The 11,479-nt window shown below is 41.8% G+C and overlaps 1 protein-coding gene across 1 annotated transcript; it reads right to left on the bottom strand.

Annotated features, from left to right (window-relative positions):
• Positions 1–256: 256 nt before the first annotated feature.
• On the bottom strand, positions 257–10,623 carry LOC147529379 (uncharacterized). The gene is made up of 4 exons (XM_086619298.1): positions 9,859–10,623; positions 7,484–7,660; positions 3,843–5,531; positions 257–427 (listed from the first exon to the last, which is right to left on the bottom strand). The coding sequence occupies exons 1-4, from the start codon at positions 10,621–10,623 to the stop codon at positions 257–259; spliced, it is 2,802 nt and encodes a 933-aa protein (XP_086475424.1).
• Between the last annotated feature and the right edge of the window lie 856 nt (positions 10,624–11,479).

The following is an 11,479-nucleotide window of genomic DNA, read 5'->3' as shown; positions in this document are numbered from 1 at the left end:
CTTCTACTAATTTCCCTATGATTTGTATATGCACTTAAGAGAACATATACTCTCTATCCATCTTGTCAGGCACATACACCCAGGATTTTACCAGCAAGAGATTAGGAGAACAACCCAAGGTTAGTAGAGAGAAAGCTGCAGCCACACCCAGTGTCACAGGGAAATCTGAGTGCCTCTCCAGCAAATACATTGGAGCACAGTTATGTAACACAGACCCTACAGCTTCACAGGTGTTTTTTTTTTTCCCCCTCCTGTATTACTTGAGGTGAAGTTCTTCAAACACACCATCAAAAATGTCAGAGAAGAAATTGATATCATAGAGAGGAGCGTGTTGTTGATGCACCGCTGTATCACACATGACGAGAGGGACAGCACTCCTGTCTGCAGTGGTTTTGCTGGTAGGAACACTACTGCCTGACACTTCCCCCTGGGGAAGAGAGAAGCGTTGGGATTTTAACCTTACTTCAGCTAACCATCCTCACTCTAATTCAGCTCCAAGCTCTGAAAGCATGACAAACCACCTCCAGGGTGTGTCATAGCAGGCAACCAAAATGCTCGTTTAGAAAGGATAGGAGGAATTTTCATACACTTGGAGACAGCCCGGGTTGCAAATAACAATTTTCAGCTGATTCACTGCATCCACTGCCGGCTGCCCCAGAAAACCTGCCTTGCCTGAGGTGAACAAGGCAAAAGCTCTTTGCCCACAGCCAGCAGCTGCAGGTGGTGGGGAGGAGGAGGATGAGGAGGGACGTACATACATCTGGGGAGGTGCAACCCAACCAGGCAGCTTCAGAAGGGCTAAGGAGCAGCAGCAGCAGCAAATGGGGAGCTCTCTGCTGGACTTTGTGACAAAATGCTGTGAAGCAGCATTAAAAAAAAAAAAGGCAATAAAAAAAGTGAGTGGTTCATACTTTTCAGAGAAGTTGTGCAAGACTCCCTGCAAATTCAGACCAGGGGCCCTGAGAGTGCTTCGTCATTGTGGTCCCCATCTCTTTGACACTTTGTAGACACCCAGTTAGGTAATTAACAAACCCAAAACATCTTTCTCACAGGAGGAAAAAAAAAAAAACAACAGAGGCTGTCTCCAACAGAGAACTTTACCATGTGACATGGTCTTATTTTGGTAACAACAGAGGGAGTTTTGACAACAGTTATGGAAGATGAAGGTTTTTTTTTCCCCTTTTTTAACATCCTGTTACTTGCCATTCTTCCATTATGTTATCCTTACTTCACATACTGAGCCTGCCCAGCTTTAATTACTTCCTTGCTTTTGACTTGATAAACCTTTTTTACTTGCTTTCCAGGGTTGTTTTTTTTTTAATGCTCCTTTGTGCATCTGCACGTCATCTTATTAGATTTTTTCTGGCCTTTGTTCTGATGTGGAGTGTGACCAAGTTACATACAAAGCCTTGGAGCACATTCATCCTTACCTCTTTTCTGGATTTAATTTTCACCACACCCTCGACAGCATTGTTGGTGTGTGTCTTGGCTGAGAGCAAAGTACTTGGGCTACAAACATCTGATGGCTCCACCGAGATCTGGACAACAAGAAACTTCTCCCACTGAGCTACCAAAAGCCTGTAGCAGTCACAGGCTGCTCCTCTTATATCTCACAGGGAGCACATGGGCTACCAGGCTGCTGGGAGATGTTCTCCACCCAGCCCTTGCCCATTAGCAGTGGGGGACAGGCTGCAGCAGAAGCTGCTGCTGTGTGGCAGCGCGAGCCAGAGGCCAGTGAGGGCTGAGATCCGAGGGCAGGAGGTGGCCACGGTCAGTGGTCCTATCACCTTGGGAATACCCCACGCCATTTCTGCTGGCTCAGTCGCAGGGGCCAAGTGCTGCTGTGGGGCTCAGCTGACCGCTGGTGCCCCTGCTGAGCCTTCAGCTCCACCATACGTGCGAACACGTCACCTTGACGCGCATCCTCTTCGTTCAGATTTTATAGAGTGCTGCTTTTCAGTCTATCTGGTGTGCTTGAATTCATCGTCAGAGTGACATCAGCTGGCAAAAGCTGGTACTGGAGCAGAACTTTATTTTAAAGAAGTTTCTTTGCACCCAAAAGCAACCTCTCAGGCTGCACAGAAAACAACTCAGTTGTTACAAAATCCAGAAATGCCAGGCAAATTATAACTTTCCATAATCTGAAAGCAACCAGTGACCTCCTTCTTCAAGAGCGTTACCCAGATTAACACCAAAGGAAGTTGCACTTTAATTATTCATTTTAACTGTAAATTCTTCCTACATGAAATGAGGAAAAGAAAACTGGAGCATGACAGCGATGCTCAGCCTTATTGATGGACAGAGTTGAGCACAGTGGGCTTTTCTCTTTCAGTCAAACAGGAACGAAGCTTCGGCATCAGCTCTCGTGGGGGCTGGAGACGGCAATTCTCATATTGAAGGGCTGGCTGCTTGATATGATTTTTTTTTTGGTCCTTCTGCTGGTAGTAATTGTATTTTAATGTTCTGTTAGGACTACAGGCTTCTCATTAAAAGGCAAGGCAGTGGCAACAGAATACTAAGTGATTCAACACATGTTTATAATGATTTCTGCTTCTGGCTGGCAACACATTACTACACAGGAACATAATGCGTTTCATATGATCTGGGCATAAATCAAGACGATATTTCTTTCTGAATGATATCAACAATCGCTGTAAAGTACCTTGGACAATCCTGGCATACACAGATGAGCAGGGAATACACCAAGGTTTTTCTTTGGCAAGAAAGCAAGCATACTTTATTTCTGAATATGTGATAGGTGAGGCTGGAGAAATCCTTCACGAAAAGGAAGATAAGTAAAGAAATCCTCAGAGATTCATACCAGCATTGAAAAAAAAAAAAAAAAGATTCTTTTTCTCGGGTCAGGAGACTCATGTTTATGGAATTTTTTTCAGCTAAAATTCTCTGCAGGTGCAGCTGAGCTCGTCTTTTGGGAAAAGAAGCTGTATGAGCTCTTGCTCAGTAATACCTATGATGTTTGCTACTCTCATATCTATTATTGATTTGCTGAACCACCACAACCTTGACAGAAGGGCTTCTGATTAGGATTTTGTTTAGTGACTAAGGTTTTGTAGTTCCAGCAAGCAGAAAGGTGTTTTCAGTGCCTAAGGTAAGCTTTGCAAAGGGAAATTGCCCCTTTTCATATGGAAAACTGATTGCCCTGAAAGTCACAGGGAAAAAAAAAAACACTTTCTAGACACAAGCTAATTTAAGAGATGATGGAAGCATCCGATGAAAATCAGTCTACACACAGCATTGATACCTGAAAAGGAAACTGAACTTTCCAAGACTTGTTTTAAAGTTTTAGAAAGCAGGTATTCTTTATTGCAGCGCTGGGTGCACGGGGGATTTCTCCTCCTAGCGTGCACACCGGCTTCTGGACAGAAAATTAGTTATACACTACAATCATGCATAATTCATAACATATTTACATATTCTTAAACAATTGGTTAATTTTCTCTCGCTTTTCATGTAAATCACTTCGCATGCTCAGTTTTCCTCCTCCGCCCCTTTCTTTTGGGTCTGGGGTGTAATTAGGGTAGGTGGTCCGTGAGTCGGTGGTCGCGATCTCCCCCTGCCGGAATTACCTTTTCCCCCAAGTCACTGCATGTTCACAGTTTAGAAAAACATGATAACAAAGTTTATGCAGTTTCTGCAGTTTCTGGGATGTTCCCTCCAAGGGCAGACAGTTCTTGATAAAGAGTCTCTGTTTTAATCACTGCTGGCAGCTTCAAGGATGAACGTCTTGTTAGTTTCTTTAGGTATGTGTAAATCACCTACTGCCGACTGAACCCTTCATGAAACTGCTACACAAAACTTTAACCCCTTTATTGTTGGGTAACAATTCCCCCCTTTTCTTTATCCTTGCGAATTCTTTCGCAAATTTCATATTGTTCATGTTTAAGAATTGTGAGTAGTACCCAAACTCTCCTAGTCAACTTGGTTAATTGGTACCAGAACATAAAGTTTACAATTGTTAGTATTGTTACTGCTACTAATACTACAAGCAAAGGATGTATTAATAAGTGCAGCACTCTAGTTGCTGATGGTGAATACCCTATAAAAATATTCCACCAATGATGTTCTCCATCTTTCTTCACTCGTTCCAGGACGTGGTGTATTTCTTCAGCGTCGTGATGGACAGTTATCAGAGTTTTTTGTCCATCTTCTCGGACTTGCTTCAGCAGTCGTCTTAAGTCTTCATGTTGCACCAGTCTTTTCAGCAACGCTGAGTTCATTCCAATAGGGGTAGGCCGCAGGTCATGATACAATGTATAGTTAGATTTTAGTAATTGATAAGATGTGATGGGAGCTAAATAAGTAAAATCGCATCCTGTGATAGTTACAAAATTACAGATACAAAGGTTAGAGTGATCATTCATATTTCTAGTAATGTTATCTACCAAAATGGAATTACAGGAAGTTCTTAGGCAAACACAGCCATTACCTATATATACAAGTACAGTTTTAGGTTTTTCGTCAGGATGTATCTCAAAGTGACAAACATTCTGTTCAGTGTCAAGACAGATGTCTTGAGCTCTGATGGTATTGCTTTCACAAATGAATCCTTGTTGCCCTTGCACAATGCATGTGCTAATGTCAATTGTTTGCCATTTATTCTCACTCTTTCGTGCCCACACTCTGTGTTCCAAGGGATACAGTGTAGTCCCATTGTGATTTAATCCTAATGCAATGATTGGATATATTGTGTATACCGAAGCATTGTGTATAGTTAACACAAAGGCTGTGACCATATCATTTTTGGGATCATAAGTAAAATTAACTAACTGCCACCAAGATTGGAATCTTTTTTCAAAATTATTTGCCTTATCCCATATCACTTTCCGAATCTCATTGGGTAAAGTGCCTTCTTCACCTTCCTTTATAATCATAGCTGTTGTGGATTGAATCCACGATTGAGCTTGGATGCAGCTGAGAGCTAAAGAGATATTGTTTTGGGCTGCACCAAATGCATCTATAATGGACTGATGGTCTTTTTCATTTATGTTCTCCCACTGAGGTAATGTACGTGATAAAAGCCACTGTTCACTTCCCAGAGCCAAAAGGGAAGATCGTAAAGGATGTTCCAACTTGTTTAGGTCACTAGTTATTGTAACTAATTTATTCATTAGGACCTCAGAGTCTATATTATTTAGAATTCCCATTCCTGTTCCCAGGATACCAGTAACATCCCTCTTCATTCGTTTTTCGGAGAAGATATTTCGTCTATGTAACCACATTTTCCACCCCATGTAAGAGGTTTTCAGAAATGGTGAACAGGCTGGCTGGATACTGGAGATGTTACTTTGCATTGACAATTCAACTCGTCTGAGGGATCGTGACGGGTTAAACAATATCTGCTGTTGTCCTGTATTCTGAATTACGTAAGGTCCAATTTCAAAAAATAGAGTATTTGGCATAGGTGGCGTTGTGCTAGATGGACTTGTCATCATGTTAGGGCTGGGAGTGATTGTTGTCACTGGTTCAATAATGCCCATTTTGAATTTAAATGTGAGTGCCATGTCACCTTTCTGAGTATTCCAGAGGCAAATTATAAAGACAGGCTGGGTTAATGTAAAATTGCTCCAGCATTCTAGTTTTTCATTTTCGAGGGCACAAAGATTCTTTGTGAGCACAGAATTATTAGTTCCTTCTACAGTAATTTGAGTTGCTTTCTCATGGATGGTTCCATTGGTCATTCGGCAACCTATTTGGATCCCTTCTCCAATTGTTCCCATCAAGAGGGGAGCCTCACTGTCCTTGTCCCAGCCCCACTCATGTTCTGAGTATATTTGCATTCCATGCATAACCACAGTAGCTAAATTTAAGTTCAAAGATGGTCCCATACTTCCTGTGGACTTAAGGTAGGCGTGAGACCATGGCCAACTTGGAGTGGAAGTGTTTACCATTTCAATCATACTTATCAGAATGGTGACAATTAACATCGGGTCAGTCTTATTGTTGTTGGTCCTGTGGCTTCTGCTGTCCATTGTTCCTCAGGTGCTTTCTTCACCCGGGAGTAATGAATCCAAGCAGGTCGTTCTCTGATCTTGATCGCCGTGTAGGTTGTCAGCAATATCTGGAACGGTCCATTCCACTTCTCCTCAAGGGGGTGACCTGAAATAGTTTTAACATAAACCCAATCTCCAGGTTTGAATGTATGCACTGGAGAATCTAATCCCTGTGCCCTGGTGGACATTACTACTTTGTTTACTTCTTCCAATTGTTTTCCTAATGCTATCAGATATTGTTGTAAGCCCATTTCTCCAACTTGACTGAGATCTTGCCCTTGATACCTAGTTTGAAATGGTTTCCCATATAAGATTTCGAAGGGACTCAATTTTTCCTTAGTTCTTGGTTTAGTTCGAAGCCTTAATAAGGCAATTGGAAGGGCCTGATCCCATCTCAAGTTGGTTTCTTGACAAATCTTGCTTAATTGTGTTTTTATTAAGTGATTCATTTTCTCCACCTGCCCGCTTGCTTGGGGTCGATAAGGTGTATGCAATTTCCAGTCAATTTCTAAAAATTTACTAACAGATTGCACTACTTGTGATACAAAATGCGGCCCCCTGTCTGAAGAAATTACTTCAGGGACTCCAAACCGAGGGATGATTTCCCTTAGCAAAACTTTAGTCACTTCTCGAGCTTTGTTAGTTCGACAGGGAAATGCTTCAGGCCATCCGGAATAGGTATCTGTTAATACTAACAGATATCTATACCCGCCTTTTCTAGGCAATTCCGAGAAGTCTATTTGCCAATTCTGACCTGGAACACATCCTTTGTCAATGTTTCCAAACTTTACCCGGTTGTCTGCCTTTGAGTTATTCTTTAAACAGGTTTCACATCTACTAACCACATTTTTTACAGTTTGAAATAAACTTCGTGCTATTATTTGCTTAGAGAGAGAATTGTATAAAGCTTCTGTTCCCCAATGAGTTTTGCCATGTTCAGTTTTTATCAACATCCATAGTATTCTAAAGGGAACTATTATTCGATTGTCCTCTACTGTTGCCCATCCTGATGGATTAACCTTAGCTTTTAAATCTTTGATAAGCTTTTTATCTTTTTCATCATATTCTACCTTTTCAGGTAGTGATAAGGATTTTTCTGGGATCAAACTTAATACCTCACCTTGTTCTGCTGCTTGCCTCGCTTTACGATCAGCCAATTCGTTACCCACCTCCTTGTCAGTGTTACCTTTTTGATGACCTTTACAATGCATGATGGCCACAGCTGCTGGAAGCTGAACTGCTTCTAAAAGTCGCAGTATCATATCGGCATGTTTAATACCTTTTCCTTGTGTGGTTAAAAGTCCTCGTTCTTTCCAGATCGCTCCATGAGCATGTACTACACCAAAGGCATACCTTGAATCTGTCCATATATTTACTCGCAGCCCTTCAGCGAGCTCCAGCGCTCTCACCAAGGCAATTATTTCTGCCCTCTGTGCAGACGTACCTTTTGGGAGAGATCTTGCTTCTATTACCTGCTCAGTTGTTGTTACCGCATACCCGGCCATTCGGACTCCATTCTTCACAAAGCTGCTCCCGTCTGTGTACCAGGTATGATCGGCCTCTTCCAGTGGTTCTTCTTTCAAGTCCGGTCTACTTGCATAGACAGTTTCAATTGTCTCTATGCAGTCATGTACGATGGGGTCAGTTTCCTGTTTATCACTCAGGAAAGACGCAGGGTTAACTATTGTAGATGTAACGATTTCCACATCATCCTGCTCCATCAGGATCGCCTGATATTTTAAGAATCTTGACGGTGATAACCAATGTCCACCTTTCTGTTCTAAGACAGAAATTACTGCGTGGGAAGTATAAACGATCATTTTCTGCCCTAGGGTAAACTTGCGAGCCTCTTGAATGATTACGACGACAGCCGCCACTGCCCGGAGGCATCCTGGCCATCCTTTGCTGACTTCGTCCAATTGTTTGGAAAAATATGCTACTGCTCGCTTGTAGGGTCCCAGCTTTTGGGCTAAAATTCCCAGGGCCACTCCTCGTTTTTCATATGCAAACAGCCAAAAAAGTTTTGTCACGTCTGGTAAGCCCAAAGCAGGGGCTCTCATCAGTTCTAATTTTAATTCTTTGAAGGCTCTTTTGGCCTCATCAGTCCAAATTAATTGTTTCTGATTGTCTTTCAGTAGTTCATATAAAGGTTTAACTAACAGTCCATAATTATGAATCCATAAACGACACCAACCTGTCATTCCCAGAAAAGTTCGAAGTTCCTTTACCGTAGTTGGTTCTGGAGTCTTGCAGATGGCCTCCTTCCTTTCATTTCCGAGCTGTCGTTGTCCTTTGGAAATCAGGTATCCCAAATAGATCACTTCCCTCTGCAGGACTTGGGCTTTCTGTAATGACACTCGATAACCACTTAATCCAAGAAAGTTCAGTAAGTTCACAGTCCATTCTTTACACTCTTCTCTCTTTTCTGTAGCTATCAAAATATCATCCACATATTGTAAAAGAATGCCATTACCTGGAGGCCTTTCCCAAAGTTCCAATTCCCTTGCTAATTGGTTCCCAAAAATTGTAGGGCTGTTTTTAAATCCTTGAGGTAACACTGTCCAAGCGAGTTGAGTTTTACGTCCCGAATCGGGGTTTTCCCATTCAAAAGCAAATAAATTACGGCTTTCAGGGGCCAAGGTGAGGCAAAAGAATGCATCCTTTAAATCCAGAACTGTGAACCATTCATACGTTTCCTTCAGACTGGTTAACAAAGTGTACGGGTTTGCTACTACTGGATACAGATCCTCCACAATTCTGTTTATTGCTCTTAAATCTTGTACTATTCTGTATTTCCCATCTGGTTTCTTTACTGGTAAAATTGGGGTATTATATTCTGACTCACATTCAATCAGTAACCCAAATTTTTGGAATTTTTCAATTGTTTCTTTTATGCCCCTTCGGTCTTCCAACCTTAAAGGATATTGTTTTATTCTAACTGCACCAGAACCAGGTTTTACTTCCACCTTTATCGGTGCAGCATTCTTTGCTTTACCTGGAATCTCAGAAGCCCATACCCCTGGATACACTTGATCTAGGATTTCTTCAATCTCTGAGGTACCTTCAGTTGGTTTTTCAATTTGGATCATAGCCAAACTTAAAACTTCAATTAATCGATCATCTTTTACTTTGAATTCTACCTTACCCTTTTCGAAAATTATTTGTGCTTCCAATTGCTCTAATAGGTCCCGTCCAAGTAAAGGTTTCGGAGATTCTGGTAAATAAAGGAATTGGTGAATCCCTACTTGTTTTCCAATCTGAAATTTAATTGGCTGTAGAAAAAAACCTTTTTCTGCTGGCCAGTGGCTCCTATTACAGTTACAAAATCATGATCTACAGGTATTAGTTCTTGATTCAATACAGAATATGAGGCACCCGTATCTATTAAAAATTCCACCTCCTCATTCTGGTTCCCTAGCTTTAATTTAACCAGTGGATCCGCCAGGGTAGATTCCCCAGGTCCCCGTCATTTAGCTTCAGCAACCACCTCAGGCTTTAATTTAGGGCATTCCTTTTTCCAATGCCCTTGTTTTCCACAGTAAGCACACTGATTTGATCGTAACGTTGTTTGGAAACTCCCTCGAGATCCCCGGCGAGGCCCTCCTCTGCCTCTGCCTCTGCCTCTACTTCCAGGGGATCCTTGGGGTCCTGCACTTTGTTGTTGTAATGCCGAGATTGTTGCTGTGGCTAATGCTCTACTTAATTTTCTCCTTTCATTGCTTTCTCTGTTCCTGTACACCCTCCATGCCTCTTCAATTAATTTTTCTAAATTCCGCACTTCAGGCTCTTTTAGTTTTTGGAGTTTTCTTCTAATATCGTCTGATGACTGACCCAAAAATAACGATACCAATTGTTGCTGCCCTATTTCAGATGAGGGGTCTAAAGTAGTATATTTACGCATCGCCAATCGTAATCTGTCTAAGAATTCCGTGGGGGTTTCGGTTTGCCCTTGTTTTACAGCATAAAGTGCTGACCAGTTTACAGCCTTTGGGATCGCGTTTTCTAATCCAAGTTTTATCCAATTTTGATATTGCCTTAATGTGCGCTGGTCTGTATTATCATTCGGATCCCAGTGTGGGTCAATCAGGGGAACATACTGATCGAGTCCCCCTGCCATCGTTCCGGCTGTAATTTGAGCCTGCACTTGAGTTCGGGCTGTTTTTAGAATTAACTGTTTCTCAGTTTCAGTCATTGCATCTAACAGTATGTCTATATCTTTCCAGTCTGGGTTTTGATTTTTAACTATGAATTCAAATCTTTTGGTAATTCTTAATGGATCATCTCTGTAATTTTTAACCTCTTCCCTCCAGGTGTCCAAATCTCCCATATAAAAAGGGACCTTAATTGTCATCGGTCCTGCCGGCCCCATAGCTTCTCTAAGTGGTGCCTGGAGAATTGGTCCTGTTTTACTACGCGTTCGGGCAGTAATCGGAGTTGATTCCCCCTCTGCTGCAGGAGGTGATGGTGGTGCTGCTGCTGCAGGGGGTGATGTTGGTGGTGTTGATGCAGGGGGGGATGTTGGTGTTGATGCAGGGGGTGATGTTGGTGGTGATCCCCCCACTGCTCCCCCTCCTGAGTTACTGTTCCCATTGTTCCCATCAGGAAACCCCATGGGTAATGCAGGAGGTGGTGATATATAATCTTCAATCCTTTCCTCACTTTCCCGATCTTTTGCTTTCAAACACCTTTCTCCAATACTACATGCTGAACAACATCGTTTCAGCTTTCCTTGTTCCTTCTTTTTATCTTTCTCTAGTGCCAAAACAAAGGGGTCTTTAGGGACTAAATTTATACCACATTCCTTTTGCCACTCAGGATGATCTCTTAAAGTGAAAAACATATCAGCATATAACACCTCATCCCATTTTTCATTTCTTCTGAGAAACAGCATCAATTGCAATAGAGTATTATAATTCAAAGTTCCATTATTTGGCCATTTTTCCCCTTCTTCCAATTTATATAACGGCCACCACTGGTTACAGTATTTAACTAAAGTTTTCTTATTTACGTTTCCTCCTGGGGGACCCCCAATATCTTTCCAATGTGCTAAGACGCATCCTAACGGACTCTTTTTTAAAATTTCCCCGCTCTGTTGGTTACCCATTATTTGTTGGTTATTATTATCCCAATCCTGTTGTTACCAAACAAACAACTGGAATTAAAATTAAAATAACACGTTCACTCTTATTTTCTATTGCTTCGTCTATCTCCGGCTGTTTCCCCTGCGGGAGGACAGAACCACGGATCAAGACACGTGTACTAAAAGTACATTTCAGTCACACACACACAGAACAAAAACAAGTCTTACAATTGCAACCACAAAAAAATCCAACCATACAATTAATACAACTCTTAGAATCACACAAACAAACACATAGAATTCAATACAGGATTAATATTTCAGCTTCCAGATGGTTTCCGGTGGGACTGGAACCCACAATTGTAGTCACTTAAGTGTGTTTTTTTTT

This window comes from Tauraco erythrolophus, chromosome 1 (assembly GCF_009769465.1).
Source record: "Tauraco erythrolophus isolate bTauEry1 chromosome 1, bTauEry1.pri, whole genome shotgun sequence".
NCBI classification, from domain to species: Eukaryota; Metazoa; Chordata; class Aves; order Musophagiformes; family Musophagidae; genus Tauraco; species Tauraco erythrolophus.
The sequence above is the reverse complement of the archived record's forward strand: the minus strand, read 5'-3'. Positions and strand labels throughout refer to the sequence as shown.

Coding starts and splice junctions, on each gene's coding strand:
- LOC147529379 (XM_086619298.1), bottom strand. CDS start 10,623: ATGGGGTTTCCTGATGGGAACAATGGGAACAGTAACTCAGGAGGGGGA. Junction 7,661..9,858: donor AAATAGGGCAGCAACAATTG/GTATCGTTATTT, acceptor AGTGATAAACAG/GAAACTGACCCCATCGTACA. Junction 5,532..7,483: donor CGGTAACAACAACTGAGCAG/GTAATAGAAGCA, acceptor TGGAATACTCAG/AAAGGTGACATGGCACTCAC.